The sequence below is a fragment of the Saccoglossus kowalevskii genome, chromosome 10, assembly GCF_978046115.1.
Source record: "Saccoglossus kowalevskii chromosome 10, keSacKowa6.1, whole genome shotgun sequence".
NCBI classification, from domain to species: Eukaryota; Metazoa; Hemichordata; class Enteropneusta; family Harrimaniidae; genus Saccoglossus; species Saccoglossus kowalevskii.
The window spans coordinates 30,510,875-30,537,418 of record NC_140650.1 but is presented as its reverse complement, the minus strand read 5'-3'; the positions used below and the strand labels follow the sequence as shown (position 1 = coordinate 30,537,418).

The 26,544-nt window shown below is 35.9% G+C and overlaps 1 protein-coding gene across 8 annotated transcripts in view; it reads left to right on the top strand.

Annotated features, from left to right (window-relative positions):
- The window catches only part of LOC102805379 (actin-binding LIM protein 1-like), a 104,705-nt gene that overhangs the window by 67,004 nt on the left and 11,157 nt on the right, over nt 1–26,544 (top strand). For 5 of the 8 annotated variants that reach the window (XR_014930729.1, XM_085504494.1, XM_085504492.1 and 2 more), the window contains 11 exons: nt 247–373; nt 3,903–3,996; nt 9,843–9,930; nt 10,369–10,424; nt 12,773–12,844; nt 14,071–14,275; nt 15,528–15,542; nt 17,207–17,269; nt 17,802–18,218; nt 19,761–19,787; nt 20,671–20,753. Coding sequence is in view for 7 of the 8 variants with exons in the window: in XM_085504494.1 (XP_085360620.1) it covers nt 247–373; nt 3,903–3,996; nt 9,843–9,930; nt 10,369–10,424; nt 12,773–12,844; nt 14,071–14,275; nt 15,528–15,542; nt 17,207–17,269; nt 17,802–18,218; nt 19,761–19,787; nt 20,671–20,753 (1,247 nt within the window). In the remaining variant the exon portion in view is untranslated. The remainder of the gene's footprint in view (nt 1–246; nt 374–3,902; nt 3,997–9,842; nt 9,931–10,368; nt 10,425–12,772; nt 12,845–14,070; nt 14,276–15,527; nt 15,543–17,206; nt 17,270–17,801; nt 18,219–19,760; nt 19,788–20,670; nt 20,754–26,544) is intronic. The other 3 variants (XM_085504491.1, XM_085504493.1, XM_085504495.1) reach the window with 3 other exon arrangements.

The window sequence follows — 26,544 nt, the reverse complement described above, 5'->3', positions numbered from 1 at the left end:
TTATTTCACATGGTACCTGATAGTCCTAAGACCCTAATAAAGCTCTATGCTCATTTCAACAAATTTAGGCCTGATTAATAATATACATCATTCATAAAATGCTAAAGTTTTGGAGGGGAACAAATTTCCTTCCGTGCTGATCATTAATCTTACCTTTCATCTGAAAAATAAGTAGAAAAATCTGAATAAACCAAACACATTTCTGATTCTCAAATCAGTTGATTTCATTGCTTTTTGGCTTCACAGCTTGTGCTGGATGCAGCAAAGAGATTTCTACTGGACAGCAACTATTGGCTTTAGAGAAACAGTGGCATATATGGTGCTTCAAGTGTGCCAAATGTAAGCAAGTTTTAGTTGGCGAATACATGGGAAGGTAAGATAAAATATTTAAAAGACATATGAGCACTTTAACCTATCCACAACCCAACCACTGTGTATTCCAACTTGTACATATCAAACCACACAACATATTCGTATTATTCCAGCCATCTGTTTGCTATTTACTACCTTCAGTTTTTGTTATTTTAAATGATTAAAAAATATTAAAAATATAATTGTTTAAGTCCTTCCCACCTCCACTCAACAGCCCTTCCCACCTCTACTCAACAGCCCTTCCCACCTCTACTCAACAGCCCTTCCCACCTCTACTCAACAGCCCTTCCCACCTCTACTCAACAGCCCTTCCCACCTCTACTCAACAGCCCTTCCCACCTCTACTCAACAGCCCTTCCCACCTCTACTCAACAGCCCTTCCTATCTCTACTCAACAGCCCTTCCCACCTCTACTCAACAGCCCTTCCCACCTCTACTCAACAGCTCTTCCCACCTCTACTCAACAGCCCTTCCCACCTCTACTCAACAGTCCTTCCCACCTCCACTCAACAGCCCTTCCCACCTCTACTCAACAGCCCTTCCCACCTCTACTCAACAGCCCTTCCCACCTCTACTCAACAGCCCTTCCCACCTCTACTCAACAGCACTTCCTACCTCTACTCAACAGTCCTTCCCACCTCTACTCAACAGCCCTTCCTACCTCTACTCAACAGCCCTTCCTACCTCTACTCAACAGCCCTTCCTACCTCTACTCAACAGCCCTTCCTACCTCTACTCAACAGTCCTTCCCACTTCTACTCAACAGCCATTTCCACCTCCACTCAACAACACTTTCTACCTCTATACAACAGCCCTTCCCACCTATACTCAACAGTTTTTCCCACCTCCACTCAACAGCGCTTCCTACCTCTACACAACAGCGCTTCTCACCTCTACCCAACAGCCCTTCCCACCTCTACTCAACAGCCCTTCCCACCTCTACTCAACAGCCCTTCCCACCTATATTCAACAGCCCTTCCCACCTCTACTCAACAGCCCTTCCCACCTCTACTCAACAGCCCTTCCCACCTCTACTCAACAGCCCTTCCCATCTCTACTCAACAGCCCTTTCCACCTCCACTCAACAGCCCTTCCCACCTCTACTCAACAGCCCTTCCTACCTCTACTCAACAGCCCTTCCTACCTCTACTCAACAGCCTTTTCTACCTCTACTCAACAGCCCTTCCTACCTCTACTCAACAGTCCTTCCTACCTCTACTCAACAGCTCTTCCCACCTCTACTCAACAGCCCTTCCCACCTCTACTCAACAGCCCTTCCCACCTCTACTCAACAGCCCTTCCTATCTCTACTCAACAGCCCTTCCCACCTCTACTCAACAGCCCTTCCCACCTCTACTCAACAGCCCTTCCCACCTCTACTCAACAGCCCTTCCCACCTCTACTCAACAGTCCTTCCCACCTCCACTCAACAGCCCTTCCTACCTCTACTCAACAGCCCTTCCCACCTCTACTCAACAGCCCTTCCCACCTCTACTCAACAGCCCTTCCTACCTCTACTCAACAGTCCTTCCCACCTCTACTCAACAGTCCTTCCCACCTCTACTCAACAGCCCTTCCTACCTCTACTCAACAGCCCTTCCTACCTCTACTCAACAGCCCTTCCTACCTCTACTCAACAGCCCTTCCTACCTCTACTCAACAGTCCTTCCCACTTCTACTCAACAGCCATTTCCACCTCCACTCAACAACACTTTCTACCTCTACACAACAGCCCTTCCCACCTATAATCAACAGTTTTTCCCACCTCCACTCAACAGCGCTTCCTACCTCTACACAACAGCGCTTCCCACCTCTACCCAACAGCCCTTCCCACCTCTACTCAACAGCCCTTCCCACCTCTACTCAACAGCCCTTCCCACCTATATTCAACAGCCCTTCCCACCTCTACTCAACAGCTCTTCCCACCTCTACTCAACAGCCCTTCCCACCTCTACTCAACAGCCCTTCCCACCTCTACTCAACAGCCCTTCCCATCTCTACTCAACAGCCCTTTCCACCTCCACTCAACAGCCCTTCCCACCTCTACTCAACAGCCCTTCCTACCTCTACTCAACAGCCCTTCCTACCTCTACTCAACAGCCTTTTCTACCTCTACTCAACAGCCCTTCCTACCTCTACTCAACAGTCCTTCCTACCTCTACTCAACAGCTCTTCCCACCTCTACTCAACAGTCCTTCCTACCTCTACTCAACAGCTCTTCCCACCTCTACTCAACAGCCCTTCCTACCTCTACTCAACAGTCCTTCCCACCTCTACTCAACAGCCATTCCCACCTCCACTCAACGACACATTCTACCTATACACAACAGCTCTCCCACCTCTACTCAACAGCCCTTCCCACCTCTACTCAACAGCCCTTCCCACCTCTATTCAACAGCCCTTCCCACCTCTACTCAACAGCCCTTCCCACCTCTACTCAACAGCTCTGCTCACCTCTACTCAACAGCCCTTCCCACCTCTACTCGACAGCCCTTCCCACCTCTACTCAACAGCCCTTCCCACCTCTACTCAACAGCCCTTCCCACCTCTATTCAACAGCCCTTCCCACCTCTACTCAACAGCCCTTCCCACCTCTACTCAACAGCTCTGCTCACCTCTACTCAACAGCCCTTCCCACCTCTACTCAACAGCTCTGCTCACCTCCACTCAACAGCCCTTCCCACCTCTACACAACAGCCCTTTTCACCTCTACCCAACAGCCCTTCCCACCTCTACTCAACAGCCCTTCCCACCTCTACTCAACAGCCCTTCCCACCTCTATTCAACAGCTCTGCTCACCTCTACTCAACAGCCCTTCCCACCTCTACTCGACAGCCCTTCCCACCTCTACTCAACAGCCTTTCCCTCCTCTACTCAACAGCCCTTCCCACCTCTATCCAACAGCCCTTCCCACCTCTACTCGACAGCCCTTCCCACCTCTACTCAACAGCCCTTCCACCTCTATCCAACAGCCCTTCCCACCTCTACTCGACAGCCCTTCCCACCTCTACTCAACAGCCCTTCCCACCTCTACTCAACAGCCCTTCCCACCTCTACTCGACAGCCCTTCCTACCTCTACTCAACAGCCCTTCCCACCTCTACTCGACAGCCCTTCCCACCTCTACTCGACAGCCTTTCCCACCTCTACTCAACAGCCCTTCCCACCTCTATCCAACAGCTCCCACCTCTACTCGACAGCCCTTCCCACCTCTACTCAACAGCCCTTCCCACCTCTACTCAACAGCCCTTACCACCTCTACTCGACAGCCCTTCCCACCTCTACTCGACAGCCCTTCCCACCTCTACCCAACAGCCCTTCCCACCTCTACCCGACAACCCTTTCCACCTCTACTCGACAGCCCTTCCCACCTCTACTCAACAGCCCTTCTCACCTCCACTCACCAGCCCTTCCCTCCTCTACTCAATATTTTCAATGTTTTGTTGGAACAAATAGTAACCATATAATGTTACGTAATGTAGAAAGATACATCCTGTTATTTCACCGATGTATGTTGTTGTCGCATTTCAGAGATGGTCAACCATATTGTGAGAGAGATTACCAACATTTATTTGGGATTAAGTGTGCTAACTGTGAAGGATTCATTACCGGCAAAGTTTTGCAAGTAAGTTGATTCATTTGTATCCACATTTTTTTCTTCAAGATTGATGTACATTAATCAATCCTAAACAATAATAAAAATCATGTAAATATAATATAAAATATAATGTAAAGTTGACTTTGACTTTGTATGTTTACCATAAAATATGTTTTACAAAGTTTAAAGGGAAAGCTGCCAATCCCAGGGATTGCAACAGGGAATTATGGGACATTGTTTACTGAAGCGTCACATTGTGATTTGTGTTACCACTTTATCAAATGTAGCCAAGATATCAATTAATATTGACACTGGTTAACAGAAAGGACACAACCTTCTGAGCACTGAGCTTCTGTAGATATCAAATGTGACCGACTTGTGGGGGCATTTCAAAGGGAAACTTAATAATGTCATACAAGTTTGATGACGGTATCCGTGACATTTCACCACTCGCATGTACAGTAGATATTTTACTTGTCTTACATATAAATATCAAAGGTCAAAGCATAAATTCTATCTTGACTTTATTTGTTACCGCATTACTTTGCATTTATGATAATCAAGTTTGTCACATTAGGATCACATCATTAAAGAAAACAATGATAACTAAATACAATTAAATACTCATTCAGATAAAAAAACAATTTATATAAACATGCTTCGTTTACTACTGTATTTGACTGCATGGTTTAGTAATATCATGGAAGCAATTTGATATCTCTGAAAGTACTTTAAACTTAATTATTCTCTTAATTTTTAAGTGTTTCCTGGTCCAGGGGAAGCCGTTAATAATAACATAACAAGTTGATGTAAAAGTTTATTAAAATTCTTTCAATGAATATGTAATCTATCTATCTGTTCAGTACAATATAAATATTCTTGGAGAATTTAATCTTATACTGTGGATGTTTATGCCATTAAAAATGAACTATTGTTTTTTTCTGTATATCATGGCTTCTCATAAATTGAGGTTATTACATGGTCACTGTCCTACAGTAAGAGAATTTGTATATCTACATTGTATATATTGTATTGTTGTCACTGTTTGCAGCAAGAAACTCTGTGTATTTGATGTTTTATTATTGATCTGGTTCACTTTTTGCAGCTGAGGTCTTGTGTGTCTTAATTGACATTATATTGTATCCAGGCCGCTGCATATCTGCAGCAAGAAACCTTAAGTATAGTGAATTAGTGTGTTCACCTCATATCTTGGAGGTTGGAGTTATGACCCCCCCCCCACACACACACACACACACCAAGCCAACTGCCGACTCTGCAGCAGAACATCCCTTTCTACTTCAAATACACAGTATTGAGTTCTGGAGAATGGCTCCTACATGTATCTGATGATACATGTCATTCTCGTACTGTTCCTGTCCTCAGTGCATACAAAAAAAAATTTAAGGAATGTTTTTTCTGCAAGATAACTGTATGGAATCTTTTTAATGGAGCCTGCAAATAAAACTTGCTTCCATAAGATTTTCAAATAATCAAACAGAGATCCTTTTATTATTAATTATTAATCCTTTATTTCAGGCCAAAAAAGTCCCATATTAAATACATAACAAACACGAACACTAATAAATACAACGTCTAAGATTAGTCCAAAATTTGGATAAGAAAAAACTGTCAGAGTTGACACAAGTACGAATTAAAGCATTATCGCTCGTAAGTAGACGCTGACTGAAGTTATATAATGCCTTGCGCTGAAGAGATTCAAAGTTGAAAATATTTCTACTCACGCAATTACCACTGGCGCTGCTAGCCCGTTTAAGGCTAAAGACCAATCTTATAGCGTTATTATAAGCCACTCGCACAGTATTCACAATTTGTGTACGATAATCACACCAAACATTCAAACAATATATACTGTATAAATACGTTCTAAATAACAAACACTTAACGTACTCTGAACTTTTTATAAATTTTCGTAAAATAAAATTTGCCCTAGCATAAATACACCGCAATTGTCGCTTCATATCAGCTTCATCCTTGCCATCTGATGACATCATATAACCCAGGTACTTTTTCACTAAGACGAAAACCAGAGGTTTACCATACAAGTACACGCTTGGGACCCTTGTTTGTCCCCACGTTTTTGGAAAAAATGACATGCATTCTGTCTTAGTAGTGTGGAAAAGAATGTCAAACTCCTCACCATAACACTCGCAGATCTCAACGAGCTTTTTCAATGATTTGACAGAAGGTGAAACTAACAAAATATCATCAGCATAAAAAAGATGATTCATTATTTTACCAGCTAAATGACATCCAACACCCGCTTGTTGCAGCCTAGTACTGAGATCATCAATATAAATTGAAAATAACGTCGGCGAAAGAATGCTTCCTTGTCGAACTCCATTGGTCACTCTAAAGGACGCAGATATTTCTGAAGCCCATCGGATACAAAAAGTTTGACCTCGATACCAATGCAATAGACAACGCACAATGAATACAGGCATTCCCCTATCAAGTAATTTTTTGAATAACTTCCAATGGTTTACCCTGTCAAACGCTTTTGTTGCGTCCATAAAACAAGCAAAAACGGGCGATTTGTGATTTTTATAGAAGTCGACAATTTCCTTCACTACGAAGATACACATTTCTGTTGAATGCTTGCGTTTAAACCCAAACTGAAAATCACTAGTCTCGATAAATTTTTCAATTCGATTTCAGATGCACAACTCAAATAATTTCGATAAAACGGTTACTATAGCAACAGGTCTATAGTTATTCACTCTTGTGATATCTTTAGTCTTATCTTTAACAATTGGGACAATCATTGTATCCATAAAATAGTCTGGCAGGTGTCCATGAACAAAGAATGCAGTAAAGCACAAGGCTAGTAGAACATACAGTATTTGATCCGCAAATATGATATGTTCCGAGCACAGTCTGTCTTTTCCAATACATTTTCCCTTTTCCAATTTATTAATGGCTACTTTGATTTCATTACAGGTGACCATCATATCTTCGTGGTAATTCACGACATTCACAGCAGATATCACATGATTTTTGTTTTGACAATTTGTTACAGACTGAAGAAGCGATTCATAATGTTTTTTTCCACATATTGCAAATGCTTGTTTGCCCATCACAACCCTCTATAGTAGATGGTAGAGGTCCAACATTGTTAGTCATTATTAACTGAATTCCAAAAGTCTCGAGATTTCCCCTGTGATAACTTATAAGCTAACGCATCAGCTCTTGCTTGTTCATCGTTTCGTCTACACATTCGAATAATTAGCTTAAATTTTGCCCGCGTTTTACGCATCAATTCATATATTGGTCCAGTACGAGGTCTTCCATTACTTACCCATACCATGAATGCATCCCTAGCAATGTTATGAAAGTCACGAACTTGTTCATTCCATCCTGGAATTTCATGATGTCGTTTAGGTTTGACAGTTGGTATAGTATCCTCAGCCGCTATCCGCAATGATTGAACAATGTCAGCATAATAACTGTTAAGAGCGATCATATGGTCTTGATTTTTACAATTAGGATCACGACAACTCAGTACGTTATTTGGTGTATTAATGGTACACAGAAGCTGAGCAGTCCTAGATTGGTACCTTCTTATTTGATGTTGGGTCACATTAGACCATTTCGGCACAATTTCCAAATCGATGCTGGCGCTCAAATTGTGTCAGATCCGCACACTCTATCTCAACGCTGAGAGGAAAGTGATCCGACGACATAAAATCATTCATAATACGTATTTTCTTAATTGCGTTGTGAGCAGAGGGTGTACTAAGGCAGTGATCTAACCACCCAGTACTACCATGAGCCTCGCTGTAATATGTAAAGTTTACAGTGGAACGACCAAGGAAACATATATCCGAAACATATATATTATTTTCTGAGCAAAAATGTTCAAGTTCGCGCCCAAATAGCGATCCAAGATTTGCATTAAAATCACTAGAATAATAGCATTCGTAGCATTGCAATCCTGAACAATACAATAAATTTTAGCCAAATAGCTAAGAAAATCATCAAAATTATCATCTGAACAAGTGGGCAAATATGCACACAGTATGAGTATATGACTATGTTCAGTACGCAGTTCCACGCCAATAAGTCTGTTATCATTTAAATATCGTATTTTAATTTTATTGCCAAGAGATTTGCGCCACAAGATGGCAACGCCTCCGTACGGCCGTCCCACGCGGATTCCCGTCTCTTCATCCATTGCCGAAACTCCACATGCATTAAAGCCATTATGTAATCTTCATAAGAATTTCACGTTGGATATTGCCTGGTCACTGTCCCACGTTTAGAGATCCTGCATTCCTTGATGTTGATGTTGTACCTAGTACTGTTGTCAGGTCACAGTTCACAGCGAGAGAATATCCTGCATATTTCAAATTTGTATTGGTATGGGTCACTGTTCACAACAACTGATCTTGCTCACATCTTTCTCGCGCAAATTTTGTACATACTTCTAACTTCTCAAGATTTAACTGCACTTATTTTAGCGGCATTCAGAAGCTAGCTTTAATCGATCAATGCACATGTATCTTGGCTATGTGTTCCAAAGACTTTCAAATCTGATACGTGATCAGCAGTGTTTCTAAGATGGTGGCTTCTCACAAGCTGATATATTATGTGAAATATCGCTCAAACAGAACAGTCAACTGGAATTTAGTGATAGTTGGACCACCATCATGTTTATTCATATTCTCAGACAGATCCTACCACAAGACGAAGAGTTCCTTCGACCTCCTGTGTGGCTTCAAGATTGGGATGAGGAAATTATGGTATAAAATGATGTGAAATCTACAACAAGCTTTTATAAATAATGATTGTGATTTGGGTACTTGTTCATATTCATATTATACGGTTAAACTTAATCATCAATAATATACAGATTCTGGGGCACTTTTTGTTTTCAATTAGCATATCATTTGCATATGATTTGTAATTCAATTGACACAATGCTTGTACAAGTTCAGTCAAGTTTATTAGTATTGTACTGGAATGTTTTTTCTGAATGCTTCTAATGTAGTATGTTCTATCAAAAGTGAATAACTTGTCAGCAGGGTATCGTTGATAGTGTCATCTTTGCTATAAATACATGTAGAGGAATTTCATTAGATGCATCAGCTGTGTTCCTGTTCTACTGGGAATGTCCAGTTAACATATACAACATATACTCTGGATATAGATATTTATATGGCATCACACTGACTAGCTTAAAAGCACATTAGTTTGGTAAAGATCACAAAAACAATGTAAAATAAAAAGTAACTATAAATTATCAAACATTGTTCAAACAAAATTCAGTTAACCCATTGATGTTCTGAAAAAATTTGTGTTATATACCGGTATTGATGAAAGTACTGGTATCGGTATATGCATTATTAAAGTCGACTACAATGTATTGCCATTTTTTATAAAATAAACATAGTTTTTTTTTTATGTTTTGACTGGTTGGTTTAAATCAGTCATTCACACCTGATTATAAAATAATAGCATTGTTTACCATTGTTATCATAATTAAATGAATATAAATATACATGTATGTGTTAACATTGTTACAGCAGAGTGTGAGCTAGTGCTGAGCAGTGAGTTATGTTCAGAATTAACAAAGAAAATATAGAAACATATGTAACAAATGCAAAATGATGAACCAAAGTTGTTGTGGGTAAATCAATGGTGTTGAAATTGTTACTATGGGGGAGGGGTCCAACTTATTACCCCAAAAAATTAACAAATTTTGCACAGATTTGTGGACATATATTAGCATGTGTTACTCATTTGGTATTAAAATGTACAATTTGAATATTGCTTGGACTGAAAAAAATATAAAGCTCCTAGCCCGTAAATTATTGAAGTCAATAAAATCGTAATGTTGATGTTTTTTAATGCAGGCAGGAGAGAAACACTATCACCCATCATGTTCTAAGTGTGGTAGATGTGGCTACAACTTTAGAGAAGGAGAGGAAATGTTTTTACAAGGTTGGTAGAAAATTTTGTCTTTTACTTGAATGTGTATTAGGTACTTTAAATTTCTTTCATATATTTAATCCTTGGCTGCAGCTTATTTGAGTTGACAAGCAGAGTTGTCAATACCATCGAAGGGTAGATTGACATGATTATGTGGTCATTGACCTCAAAGTATTGAACACATGGCCATGTGACCAATTGTTTACAATATGTCTATTCTTGTAAATTTTGGGTTTTATGCAGATTGTAAACTATTACGTTGAATATAGGTTAGATCACGGATCGAGGTGACAAAACAAACAAAACATAATCTATATCTGAGACCACAACTATGCAACTTTAACCAAGGTGTAAACAGCTGAAATTCAGTTCAAACCAATGTTGTCAACCACAACATGTGGAGCTTCTAATGTTCCATCATTTATATATTATTTTATTTTGCTGTTTTAGGATCGGAAATATGGCATCCAGACTGCACAAAGTCATTTAACGGAGTAGATCCAAAGGTAGGATTTACAGATAATTTCATCTTCAACTAGCTGATGTGTTTGGTTTTATTTCCCTGCATCAAACTTTCCACAGAGTGTAATGTTGTTGTTTATTATTACTAATAATTTGCATGACCATGTACAAATAACTTTCCCACCCTTGTGTTTTTCTATTACGGTACACAGACATACACATGTTCAAGACTGATCACACTGTGTGTAATTCAGAATGCCAACTACCAGTAGTTGAATCAGAATGATACATTGTGTACCTGCCAACTACCGTACATATTATTAGATCGATAACTCACTTGTTAATTGTCATATACCGTAGTCAACACCTGCTCTATTTATTCCTTCCTGTTTTAAGAATTTCAAAAATGAAGATAAAGTGAAAACAAAATTTATCTATATTCCTTCTATGTCTGCATTACTCTTATTAGTCCCCGTTCGAATGTGACTTATAATTCGATCTCTGTCCATCCATCCGGAGTCGTATTTCAGAACCCTGTGGACAATTTGTTTTGCGATCGGTTCAGAGATGGCCGACTGGCAGCCATTATGTTTTTTAAAAATGTGGTATCTTATGCATGTTTTGGCAGTTTTTGTTCAAATTGTTGCATACATTGCACATTTTAGATTGCATGTCCATGACAATTTCTTTTACAATCAGATCAAAGTTGGCTGACTGGCGGCCATCTTGGTTTTTGAACATACTACCATACATGTATCTCCAAGGCTTATGGTCCATTTTCATTCATATTTGGCACATACATCTTACATATAGGAATACATGTTCATGTCCGTTTGTTCCATAATCAGATCAAAGATGGTCGACTGGCATCCATCTTGTTTTTTTGAAAAAGTGAAGTATCCTGGACAGGATTTGTCATTTTTCAAATTTGATACAAGCACTAAACAAAAAATGCATGAATAGCATATCCAGTTTCTGACCATATATTAAGATTTTGGAAGAGTCATTTTAATACATCTAATTTCTGTTGATACTAGACCAGCCAATTATTCACTCTAAATTATTAACTATGCTTTTGGTGCATATTATTTTATTTTTGGCAAGAATAACATTCCCCTAATTCCAACATTAACTGTCATTCACAATGACTTGTTTTTGTTTGATGAAACTAGTTAAACTAAAATTTCACCCGTCTCCTAAACTCTTTCACTGCCACAATTTTGTCATCTTGTACAGAATAGTCTTTTTCAAAATATGGTGTAAAGAATATTTAGATCAAAGTTTGAAATCTTTGATATGTAGTTAATAAAATGAAGTGAATTAGAACATTTGTTCAAACATGATGGTAGGATTACTGTGAATACTTTATTTTAGCTGGAATTAATTTTTGCTGAAAAGACTTTTTGGGTGTTTTGTATGGAATTTATTTTCACTGATTTTTGACAAGTTGAATGTAAAATATAGGACAAAGGTATATTCGCTGGATTTTATTTTCACTAAATCATTTCTTTAGCGAAAATTAATTCCAAGCGAAAATATAGTATTTTAAACTGACTGATGACTGTAAAAATAAATGTTCATTCAACAATGAGGGCGCTGTCTTCAAATGTTTGATTTCTATGAGCTGCATGTGAGTAGCTATTCTAAAGTAGTGTTCTGTTTCACATTGGCAGTGCTGCAAATATCTTTAAAGTACCACTCCCTGACCTCTGTAAGCATCATAAGGTCTTTGGATTTTGATTTGACGGTTCATGAAAAATCTTATCCAACAAAATCTTGAAATGTAATTAGAAGGTGCTCCTTAAAGTGTATGCAAATCGCCTTGAGTGATTGCAACCATGAAAATTATATTTGATCTAGTGATTAAACACAACAATTACCTTCAGTGCTTGGAGAGCTTTTTAGTGGTCCAATATTTCAGAATTTGTGGTTTTACCAACTGACTTTATTATTTTTCACAGTGATACTGCTGACAATAATCAGTGAGAGGTATTTATAATACCATGTTGTGACGCAACTTATTGTCTTTCATAGTCACCGGTGATACTATTGTATAGCGCCCCCGTGTTGAAATTTAGAAAACAATGATTCAGTAATAAGCCAGTCAATAATATGTGACATAATCCAAATTCAAGTTTCTGAGAAAGCACTAAACTATTGAATATACTTGATAACAAATCCACAAGCCAATGTCCATTTATTTGGCCATTGCTTCACTTTGTTGGGCAAAGTTATGTTGAATCTAGCAGGCAAACAAAGCCTTGCGATTTGGATGATAACGTGATCCATGCTTGAGATATTTGTTCTAATACTTGTTTCCCTATTTATTGCTGTATGTATGTGTCAATAACTCCTACTAATCGCTAGTTTTCTCTCCTTCCCTTGTGTACAGTATTTTACATTTTCTCCCACGTCTATCAAAGAGAATGCTAAGAATTTTGACTATACTAAATACAGTCGAAAGGTAGGTTATGATATGTTTTTAACTGTTTTCAGTAATGACTAACTTGCTCAATGTAATTAAATCCCATGTAGGGATGTATAGGCTTCAATTTTTGTTTTTACTTTTATATTTTCTTTATTATTGTTTTTTTAGTTTATTTGTGAATATTGTTTTGGTTTTACTTGTTGTTTTTCATATATTGTAACTTGGTCACCTTGGCAACCGGGATTCATTATAAAAAAACAACAGCTTTATGACAGCAAGTAAAACAAAAAAATAAATAAATAAACAAAAATGGCATTAAAACAAGTATACTTACTTTGGAATTTACTCAGATTGTAAAATATTATGAGTTGTAACTATTATTTAATAGTGTGTGGCTTTTAAATTATTGATTTCAGAATAAACTGTTCTTGTACGTCCATAGAAACATTGGCACAAATGTGACACTTCCTCTCATACAGTGCTTATTAATAGTATTTACTGGATTATTTGGTTTTTCACTAAAAGAATATAGATAGATGTCATCTATTATGATTTGCCAACCGTTAATTCCACACAGGATTTTGCAGAAATTATACATTGTATTGTGCAACTAATCGTGTGTTATTTTGTGTGGAAAATACTGCAAGTTTGAGCTTGTGTAATGATGTACCATAATCCATAAAATCTTGTATAGGAAATACTTTTATGTCTAGGCTTCAGACACTAGCCTTAAAAAATAATTTCAGTCCAATGATCTTTAAGTCGGCTTTAAGTTGGTTTTATGGTACATTTAATCATTGTGTGAACAAACACTTCTGTCACATTTTCTACCAGACAGTACATATGCCCTCTATGCCGATATGATAAGACATTGATGCATAGAGATTTGCAGTGATGCATCTATAGTAATGCTGATTCACAAAATTCACATTTTATAAACAAAATAAGTGTAAAAACAAAGAAAATTGTGCAGATGTCACAACAGTTTACGTTTGTGAATTCAGAATCTATCTATTTTTTTTCTTTTTCATACTATCTTTATTTTTTCTTGAGAGATTCATTTTAACTTGAGATCCATACAAATTCAGTCAGAGGGCGAACTGAAAAAATCTTTCAAATTCTTCATTGGCAATATCATTAAAGCAGCATTTACAACGAGACATCTTCTAAAGTGCATTAGCAAGGTACACACATTATTCTATAAATCTAACAAGATTAAAATAAAGGCTTAACTGTTGATATGTGATATATATACTCCACAGTACCAGTCTTCCCCAAGATTGTCTAACAGTGCCAGTCCCAGTTACCTGTCTGTGTCAACATCAGCAACACCACCATCAAAGTCATCAAGCCCATCAACACCCAATATCACCCAGAGTTATCTCACACCCAGTTATAATGGTGGGTACGTGTACCCAAAATCCCCCACTTCACCTCAACCCAAGGCGCAGAACTACCACCGACCAGGTAAGAATCATCTGATTGCTGTGTGATATTAGGTACGGGGTAATGTACAACCAAGGACAGAATAGTGTTGGAATGCTTATCATGCATTTCAATAAAGGTGCTGTAGGAACACTTGCCAGACACATGTGCCAATTGAGGGTCTTTCTAGTACGTGCTATTATTGGTATTGCTTAACATGGATATTGCATTGTTTGTTGTGTTAAGAGTCACATATTATTTATCCTCAGTCCTATGACGTGCGTAAAAATCGAAATGAGACTTTGGGTAAATAACAAAATATAAACACAGTATTGATAACACGAGTTATGTCCCCAGAATCATCGCGTACTTGAAACATTCATGTTATTCTGTACTTCATTGTAAATGCCTATCAGGATGACATAATTGATTGTTTTAATATTTGTTGTGCATGCATTAATCAGCAGAGATGGTATGGGAGACACATGCAAGTATATATAAATGTAGCCTGTTTTACACATGATGGTGTAGGCCTGTGTAGGACTAACATTTAACAAAGTGATCAAGTCTATCAACTAAAACAACTGAACTAGTATTCATAAACTCTTATTGTTGTTTTTCTTTTTTAAGGCTGATTATTCATTTTTTCGTATAAACTTAAAATGTGGTAAAGTACATATACTGTATTTTCTCTACCAAAAGCACATGCCTAAATTGTCTCTGCTACCATAAATTTCTCAGTGCAGAGTTGTTTTACTCGAGGTACCACCAAAATATAAAAAATTATTTCTAATATAGCAAATACAGTACCGGTAATCTGAGTGTCATCTCTGGCACATGGATACCCAGGGATGTAAATAAATGAACTGATGTGTACAAGTACTAAGATATATATTTTGTTCAATCAAAAGTGTACTACCACAATAATAATGTTTATACATACTTGCTAGTTTAAAAATATTCTAAAATATATTTCTTAACCGGTAAAGAACTAATGCATTCTATGCACACCAAATGACAATACTTCTCTACAAAACTTCTCTGCTCTCCTGAGAGTTATTTTTTTTATTTTTTTTTATGAATTCAGATGTCTGGGTGGGAATAATGCTTTCTCTCTCTCTCTCTCTGTCATTAAATAACATAACAACATTCAACAGTGTCCATTACATAATTCATTCCCAAGAATAAACCAAACATTTTTTAACAATATATCATTTTTTGTTTCTTATTTTTTCTTATTACCCCTCTTTCTCAACGAAACCAACTGATATAATCTGTGTTTCCTGCAAGCCAGATTACATCATTACTGGTAATATTTTATGCATATTATTGATTGTTTCATTAATTAATTCTCACCAAATCACTTGAGTTTACAATAACTTGTTTTGGTATGTTTAGCATTCTGCATGTGTCCATTTCTCATTTCACCACCACAGTCAATCCCCTAAGTTCATACCTAAACATAACTAAATACAGTTCAAATTTTGATTCACAATCACTGTTTTATTTAATATGTGTGTTTTTGCCTTGCCTGTGTTGAAATGGGATGGAATTTTTTTCTGTTTCGTTGTTGTAGTAGTCATAGTTTATAACAACCTTTGTGATTTCACTTACTCAAAAACTTCTAACCTGTTTCAGTGGGTTTAATATTTGATCTTAAAGTTTGGGAAAAAAGAAATATGTATTCATGAACACACAGTTGAAGGATTGTAATGATCTCAATAAAGCCTCACTATCATTGTCACTGTAGACTGGCTGTTCACTCCGTGCAGCAAGGTAGAGTGGTATATATTGGTACATTCTAACAGTATATTGCCATTGATGCTGGATGGAGTGTCTCTAACTTATGTTGAAGATTGTAATTCTGACTCAGGATAAAAAAAAATGAACTAAAGTCATTATTAATTGTATTACAATTTTCATCTCGTATTTGAATGCCTGTATCTTATTTACCCTCTCAATTTTTAGCTCCGCTGTTATCGCAGATGACCCAGATGAGCTGTTGGTATGGGGTCTCTCCAGCGTGCCGTGTCCCATGTCCCGTGTCCCAAGTGAAGTTTTCCTTTAAACGATTTCTTCTTCAAAAGTACTTGACCAATTACATTAATATTTGTGCCAAAGGTACCTGGTGTGGTTCTCTGTCAGATTTGTTAAATTTGTGTCAAAATATGCAAATTTGGATTTTTAGTGAATATTTTTGTCATTTTTGGTAAAAAATGTTATTTTCGACAACTAGTCTAAAACCATAAGTCCAAATGCTTTCATATTTCCAGCAATGATACCTGAGGTGATCCTCTGTCAGATTTGTTAAATTCGTGTCAAATAATGCAAATTGGGAATTTAAGTGAATATTTTTGTCATTTTTGGTAAAAAATTCTATTTTCGACAACTAGTCGGAAACTGTCAACCACAATGCCACTTCACTGATTCTTGTTCCATGATAATGAAGACAGCAGAGCTATTTCGATCGTCAGGTCGCTTGTTTTCAAATTGATTTGGCAGAAATTTGAATTGAGGATGTTAAAGTTGCTAGGCATACATATATTTTAATATTTCATTATAAACTCATTACCACTTGAATTTGGGAGAAAAGGATGCATATTTATAAAAGACATTACCATATTAACATTATCTTATTCCATTCTATTGTTGTATACCATTTACTTAAATCTGTTTTACAAATGGTTGGAAGCATATTACTTACATTGTAAATGTGCATCTTTGCTATAAAATAACTAACATATACATTGTGTCACACTAATGGATGACAAGATTTGGTGTTTTCATTCACCATTTTGTTAAACTCACATTGTCTTTCTCAAGGCATGATGCGTTTCATTCCTCGTCATGTCATTGTTTAACAAACTCACTTGTTTATTCCGTTCCAGTAAATGTTCCTGTCATTAAATGTACTCTTACAAAATATTTCAGGAATTTGCTTCATTATTGTTAAACCCTTTTTCTGTCCTACAGGACAAGAATTTTCCTACAAGAACCAACCAAAATTAGAGAAAAGCAGACCTAAATCCCAACCAGGTAGTGTATAAGTTTAGACTAAATCACTGTAGTTTTGTAAAACTTGCTCTTATTGGCTTAGATTTCCATTGTAGATGTTTCTGCACCAATCAGGATTAGTTTTATACCATATTTGCTCTGTTAGTAATGAATATAAATGACAAAAGTGTTTAATGGTCTAAATTTTATATTTTAATAATCCAGTAAATACTATAATTTTTTTTTATTTATATGTGTTTCTGTTAGACATGGGCTTCTAATAGAACAAATACGGTGTATGTTTGTGGAGATACATGTAGCTGTACCTTCCATCTTGCCTTGCTATTACATGTATAATAGTAGTAATATGGAGTTATTAGGAGAATACCACAAAGTATGCACAAAGCTAAGGCAGTATGGTGATCGTATCAACGTGTAGCAGAGTTTTCGTGCATACTTTGAGGTATCCTTGTAATATTTGAGGTATCCTTGTAATAACCTCATATTATAAACAAGTTTAAGAGTTGAAGTTCAAAACTACTTTTGATTTACAATGCTTTTCACTTCTTCTTAGTGTCCTACCGTGATGTCTTCCGGAGACGACCTAAAGGTCACATCGATAAAGAACTGTCCAATGAAATCGTGAAACAATGCCGTTATCCAGGGGCTACGAAACCTGCACCAAATCAAGTCCCAAAAATTGAGCGAGAAGACTGGCCAGCACCACCAGCTTTGAATATGTTTGCACGTGTCCGGTCCAAGTCGGTGTCAAATGTGGAAGATAAAGATGAGGAAGAAGAAGAATTTCGTCACAAAGTGGACCAAGAGGTTGAAAAGGTCAAGTCACCCCTGGGTAAAGTGATTATTAAAGAGAAGCTGGTGGAAGAGAAGGTGAAATCGGAGCATTTGGATCCGAGGAACGCATCTCGTACACCATCAGCTAATCATGAACCACCTACTAAACCAAGATATGATACGTCAATGTATGCAGGTAAGCCTTCCCAGACTAAAACTCTTGTTAATCCTAGAATTAGAAAACACTATACTTTTGCATTAAAAGTAGTTATCTGAAAATGCCCATTTTTGCTAACATTATTTGATGTGTATGTCAACAATAATAGTATGTTCTACGGTACTAATTAATAAGACATCATAGCCATCAAGCCACGAGTCATGCTGGTTACAAGTCCCATGCGCTGTACAGAATGCATATGTAGTGGTAGTAGGAATATTGTTTATATGAAATATAAGTATTTATTATTATATCGGTAATCCATGTTCATCACTTTCTTTGCAGAAAATGTTCTTAATAATATTTTTCATCACTTGTTTGTTGGCTGCTAAGAGCATGGCATTTAACTTTCAGCCAGCTTTTGAACTTGCCACATTAAGCACTCCACTCAGAATTGAGTCCATACGTTATGATGCTGAGCAGCTCGCAATTCTATGGCATGTAGTGTGTTACTTCCGAGTTTAGCGATGTGTTAGTACTATCAGAATGTAATTTAACCAGAACTGTGTGCAAAACATCACAGCAGATTAAAGGGAAGTGATCATCGTGCCACGTCTATTTCGATATGGGTCTCATAGCAACGTATACAAAAGTGTAAAATGCATCGTTTGTTTGCACAAAATTTGAACACTAGCTGCGCAACGACCACCATCCGTTAATTAAACTAGATTGTTGCAGCTGTTTCTAATCTATCTATCACAGTGCATGTGCAAGCAATATATATGTCTCTGTTTAATTAAAGTTTTTCTCAGTTTAAAGCACTGCAAAATGAGGTGATAAAATAGACTGTCTTGTTTATATATTAACTGTATTAAAAGGTTGATGTACATTTGTATGTGTGTTCATTATGTCTTCTATATAAGCTGGTTTAATTTGGTTTTTAATTTTCAATGAACACTAAAAATGGCAGAAAGTTAATTTTGGATATAAATACAACAAATACATGTCCATACATCAACCCCCTTTAAAGGTAGTGACACAAGAAAAATACTCGTATATTGAATTTTTAATCAGGTCATTCTCTATTACACTTAAAAACATAGCAGTGATTTAGATGAATAGGGATGTGTTCATTTTGAGTCATTATTCACTCAATTTATGATAAATGTTGTTAACAACTGATAAGTATAAATTTATCGTGAGTCGAAAATTTTATTAAAAAACAAATTAATCATACATGTATCTCAGATTTGTTATTGACAATCTCCATAAATTAAAGATCTTCAAAGTAATTACATATAACCCAATTTATTGAACACGGTACATGTATAATCATGAACTTGAGCTCTTAAGCAAATAAAGACATTAAAATGTGTTATTCCCCTTATACCTCAGCTTTCTGAAAACAAATTTTCCTGTGTCACTACCATTAATACAGTTATAAGTTTGTTACATGTCGGTGTTGGTATCATATACACTCTACTACATTGGATCATTTGTTATATGGGATAATATTTATTTGTGTCTGACATTATTTCTTTCTTTCTTTTTCTCCCCTCATCACCTGTATTCATCGAGTAGTCCCACTATATGAGCCTAAGTCGGCAGGTGGGTTCACCATTGCACAATGCATTACCATCAACATTAAAACAAAATATGTTAAGGATCTTGTGCTATCTCTGATGATATATTAAATAATAATATTCCTTACTAATGTATAATCATGTTTACTGATTCAGAAAATTGATCGTATTTGTTGTTGTTTTTTTGATATTAATTCCTATTTTAACAACATAACTTAAAACTTAATGGAAATGTGTTCAATATTACCATAAAATGTTAATAATAAATAACAGTATCATCATTCAATCATATTACCATGCCAACCAACTTATTTTCCCCATGATACTTTCTCTGTTCTTTTTTTTTTTTGCATATTGTCACCATGTCAACCCTTGCATGATCATTTTTGAACTGTGCATGTAACCTTTTTATTCACCCAGGCCCAAGGTTGAACTCTATGTTTAAATTTGACTGTGAGTATTGAAGGGTTCAAAGGAATCATGTACTGACATTGTTATGTAATATGAAAGAACTATTTATTTAAATTTAGAAAAAAAATCTGTGCAACTCTTTAAACAACTCTTGTTAAGAAAGGACCAATTTGTGTAACATTTCAGGCTAATCTATTTTCATTGGGGTAAGTTGGGTAGGTTGGCTGGGGAGTTCTAATATCTCATCACAATGTCATATGATATTAATATAAGTATGCTATGTTTTCTTCCAAGAGTTACTAACACAACCCGTAATAATGTGATTACATTTTTTGTTGTCAAACATGTTTCTATATTATTATTTTGTGTATATAATTTTGCTACTTGTATATACAATATTAATATGAATTCCACCTTGCCTTCTATATTGCTGTTACTCCCACGGTGGAGTGAAATACTTATTATTGTCACTTATATTTAGTTTTTCCTTTCTGCAGCACCAATGTATAGTCACTCACGACGAGCTGCCACGTTGCCGGCAAGTGGACGTACTGCTGTAAGAGGCGACAACAGTATGCTGGTGAGCGACTACAATGATTCTAATAAAACGACTTCGTATGCTGCACGTACGTTACCAGCCTCTGCTCGTAACCAGGGCCGACAAGTTTAATTCAGGCATTTTGAATCATTATTTGAATTGGAAAAGCAATTTAATTTAATTTATGACATTATTATTACCAACTAAATATTGGTGATGCAATCATGCCGAATATATGAATCACTTCCGGGTTACCGGGTGACCTATCCTTGAGAAGAGCAAAGCTCTTTGAACCGACAATGTATTTCATATAATTTACTGGCGTTGAAATTGCAACAATTATTTCTATATGGCTACTCTGTGTATGTGTAAGTCCATTCATACCATTAATAAGTGAACAAATCCATTCGTTCACTACAGTGATTGACCACTGGTCAATAAACACCTGAATAGTTTCTTGTCAATATACTTTTATTTGAAAAAAAATGTAATGATAGTAGTTGGTCGTATGTAGAGTATTATTAGTTTTGTTTTGCAGTATAGAGAAATGTACACAATTTTTTGTGAAACTGACAAGTCTGTTCTCCTGGAAGTACAAAATACGGTATTGTTGATATCCAGAAGTCAGATGAGATTTTTCTGTGTATTATATTGTTTATACAGGTACCTTTACGTGTATAAACATGCATGCTATCTTAGAGTAAAAAATTTTACCAGTCAGTGCATAACAACACAAAAATTAATAAATTAAATTTTGCTTCAGTTTAATCGAATTAATCCCTAATATATAAATATAAAAAAAAAAATCATAATTTACATATAGTTTTTCTCTATTTGCTGAAAACAGAGAGTGATTTTGACTAAACTATTACCTAGAATTTCTGCATTGTCCAATGTCTTGGTAGGCAATAAACATCTGCATCTGTAAATTGATTGGTTAGTTGAAAATGCCGTCATCTGGAGCACATGGTTCTGATCAAGCCTGTCTATTATATAGCATTTGAATACATTTGCATGGCTAATGAGATAAATCAGCCATTGATCCTAGGCAGTTTTAATGTTTGATTTGCATAGATTCTAGGCTATCAAATACTGGGATTGTTCTTGGATTTATCCAACAGGTTTCATTGTTTTACAGTATGCCCCATAATCTAGAAGACCATTTATATCAAAAATAGGACAGCTTAAAAAAAACAAAAAACTGTTATTCTATGGTGCATCATTTTGCTAGAAATATTTAAAAGAAATTTAATGTCATAAAACCTGAGAGAATACTTTTGAGGTATACAATGTATTTGTTGTATTTTTGCTTGAATTTACAATTTTTTTTTAAATTTAACAAGTACAAGGTGCACACCTACTGTATATAAATAGAATATACTAGTGATGTTATGATCATCAAGGTAATAAGTGTTTTTGATATTAACTTCCACAGTTAGATATCATATAACTTCCATTGACAGGAATACAAATGTAGCTTTTAGTAATTACACTTTGATATTTTATTATCTAACCGATTTAGGCTGGATTTTTTTTCTCAAGCTGATTTAAGCTGCCATTTCAATAAGAATACTAGGCACAAATACAGTTTGCATTTTAAACAGGGACTGTTCTCTATGCTGCAATGGTGTTAGCCTCCATGTTCAGGCAATTTCACCTAATGGTGAAAAATAAAAAATTATTTCTTGAACTCAAATAAAATGTATGAACCACTTTAAATACAACTGGGGATAGCATTTCTTGTGTAGGTACTTATCATTCACATGCCAAGAGTTGCATTATTTGTTGTCTGCATCAACTGTTGTTGACACCTTGTATAGCAATTCTTGTTATCTATGAAATTAGAAAAATACATGCTGCCGCCATTGAGAAGAGATATAGCGACAAATAAAACTTGTTCTCCTCTGTTGTGAATAAAGTCGTGGTTTGGTTATCATACTTTTGAGAATAAAAGTAATAAAATTTTTGGAAAAAGACACACGAATGTTTGCACATAACAAAATTGCACCATGGGAGTAACTGCCATTTTGGATAGTGCTTGATTATTAAAGTTAGTCTAAATATAAATTTTCTTTTTTTGTTCAGTTATTTTTGTAGAGGGTCGCAACTTCCACACATAAACTGACGCCATTGCAGTGTCTTACTCACCGTTTAATTACTTTGTGCTCTAGAACCCGCAATCAATTATGCTTTTCTGCTGCCTCTGAACAGCTGTATAACTGCTGTTTCCAGAAGGTAGCTCGAGTAGTGTTGCCAGTAATCTACTCTCTGATACTTGATGATTCAGGGTTTCTGTAATAGATAGAGATGTCGTTACATCTAAATAATAATATAATTAGTATAAATGTTCCTTTTTATCATCTGTATGATTTCACCCCATATTGTGTGGCACCTTTCCTCTGTACAGTTTAGCTGAGTCATCGAATGCTATTATTATATATTATAGATATGTTAAAATCTTTGTTTCTCTTGCTGCATGTAAGTGGTGTATCATTTTGGTGGCGGATTTCTGTGACATCTAGAGCTCTCACATAATTGCTCTCATTAGTACAGTATATTTAATTAATTATAAAGCGAATAACATAACTTTCTGGTCTGTTTTAGCATTCAAATTGCTGATTTTAAAGACTCGTGTCATTTCCCAGATTAAACACGGAACAATATTAGTCATCTAGGATCAATTATTAATTATTAGAAATACACATTATTAATAATATTGGGATTATCTTGCGGCCGGACCACAAGACATGAGCCTTTAAACATTTATGTGAGAGTTCATCATGATGTGCATATCTTTGTACATATGTTATACAACTGCATGTAACAGTGGTGATTTCTTGTGCAAGCGATTTTATGAAGTTCATAATCCGAAAAAGTTTTATTCATAGAAAATGAAGACATTGAAACATTATAAAGCTACTAGTATTTGCATTTATTTGGATCAAATCATCTGTTGAAATCTTACAATATGATGGATACAAACTGATGGTGAAGATAATATTCCATCCGCTTTGAATCCACAAATAGCAACAAAAGGGCTCATCATGCGTGCAGTTGATATTATCACATTACTATCTTTAGTTTTCATCATTATATCTTTCTGTCTGCTTTATTTTCCATTATTTGCTTTATTCCTTTGTCTTTAAAGTAATAAATTATCCTGTGTTTTTTTGTCAATTCTGTATATTTAGATTGTGTTCCTTTCTTCAGTTTCTCCTGTCTTTTTAGCTCCGCTGTCGACTTTGTCGAGCGGAGCTTATCATATGAGTGATTGTCTGTTGGCGTCCGTCGTCCGTGTCAATGTTTTACTTTTTCGACTTCTTCTTGAAAACTACAAGCCTGAATGCTTTGATACTTCATGTATATGTACCTTGGGTAGACCTCTCTCAGATTTGTTCATTTCATGATCATATCTTCAATTCTCTAATTTTGGGGAATATTTTTGTCATTTTTGGTAAAAACTGATATTTTCGACTTCTTGTTAAAAACCGCAAGTCCAATTGCTTTGATATTACATATATAGATACTAAATGTGGACCTCTTTCAGATTTGTTCATTTTGTAATGATATCTTCAATTTTCTAATTTTGGTGAATATTTTTGTAATTTTTGGTAAAAAGTGATATTTTCGACTTCTTGTTAAAAACCGCAAGTCCAATTGCTTTGATGTTACATATATAGGTACTACATGTGGACCACTCTCAGATTTGTTCATTTTGTAATGATATCTTCAATTTTCTAATTTTGGTGAATATTTTTGTAATTTTTGGTAAAAAATGATATTTTCAACTTCTTGTTAAAAACCGCAAGTCCAATTGCTTTGATGTTACATATATAGGTACTACATGTGGACCACTCTCAGATTTGTTCATTTTGTAATGATATCTTCAATTTTCTAATTTTGGTGAATATTTTTGTCATTTTTGGTAAAGTGATATTTTCAACTTCTTGTTAAAAATCACAATCATTTATGGTGAAAAATTATATTTTTAAATTCTTGTTGAAAACAGCAAGTCCCATTGCATTGATACTATGCATATTGTTCATTTTCTAATGTTATCTTCTGTTCTTTAATTGAAATGTGCATTGCTAACAGTGGAGCTATCTCAGCCGAGAGGCTGCTTGTTTTACTCCCACGGTACTACTGACATGTACGTGTCACCAGGCTTCCTCAATTCCTTTTCCATGAATGTAATATTGTTTCTTGACAACTCTATCTTCTTTAACTGTTAAACAGTTCAAGAAGATTGCCAACAAATAAGATTTGTACTTTCCTATCTAGCTAGCGAATACAAAATAATTTCATTTTTATCTGGTCACAAGAAAACACACTACATTCACTGTTCTAGAGTAAGGATTACCCTACCCCCCCCCCCAAATACTTTGCAAAAATCAGATGTTCTAAAAGATAAATACAAATGATATACTTAATTCTATTAGTCGGTAATGGTGGTGTGGCTACATGTTCAGTTTTCAGTCCCTCGTTTTGTCAATTCTTAATAGCTTTCTACATTGTATTCCTTGTATATTATTATTAAAAGGAAAATAGGAAATAGAAAGTTTGCCAATATCCAATAGGTTTTATTTTGTCCAATTGAGATGTTAAACTAAAATTAAAATAATTGTATAAATAAACTAAACTCTGTGGGGAAGATATCAAGTGACCAGCCATAGGTTTGTTGCCATGGCAGCCAGTGACTGCTGTTTTGGGGTCATGACCTTATCAGCACATGCAAGTAAGTAAAAGTGCATGTTGACGCCAGAGGGCTCTGTAAATAAAATAATTGGAAATGCAACTAATCACTAACAATGAATGAATAATGAATGTCTTATTAAAATAGAATGTAGAATTATTAATTTTGAGTTTGAAACATAGAAATAGAGAACACACTGACAGGCAGGCAACTGCGGTATTTTCTTTTGATATAACGTTTCTTGAGATTTCATTTGAACATGCACATATGAGGTTACGTTCAATTAGTTCTAAGTCCTTTCATCACACATGTACATAATTCAAAAAGATTTCCATCAAAAAATGTTAAAGCAACACATTATGATTTTAAAGCAAATTGTGTTTTTGAAAACACGTTATAAAATGGCTTGTAGTTGACAGGACGTTTTTATTGTAACTTGATCCGAAAAAATAAGACAGTGTATTATTTATTCATGATTGTCAAATAAGAACAAGTCTACACAATAGTATATGGACGCAGACCAACTCATCTGTTGTTGACATTCAACATGTCTTTGAAAACACGTTACATAGACTGATGGAAAAAGTGTGATATAAACTGTTGGGACTTGTTGCCCACTCGAACGCATGCGTATTAATAGATTGATTGTGACTTGCCAAGTGATGTTTGCCACAGTTGCCTGCCTCTGTGTTCTATACTGTCTGTAATAATTCATTTAGAAATGACAGAAAACTTATTAGCTAGTTGTGTAATTTCCAGTAACGTTTTGTTGGAAAAAGCGCAAATCAATCTGTCAATCACGGCCCCATTTACAAGATTCATGTACAGTAACTGTAACAACTTTGCTCTGGAGTTGAGAAATTGAAATACTTTTGTTTGTTTTTTGCTCAACCAAAGTTTATTTTCACTAGTGTGCTAGTTGTTGTCAGATCACTAGATTACTGTAACCAAAAATCATATCACTATATCATGAATAACAAGCATAAAAACTGTACAATTTATTTGATGTGAAATGGCATGTCATCTAAATTCAGAAATTCAAGACCAGGATCAGCTGTACAATGTACATGTATACGGACAAGTCATAGCTGAATAGTTCAATGAAATTGTCCTTTTCATTTGTAGTTGAAAGCTGTTGAA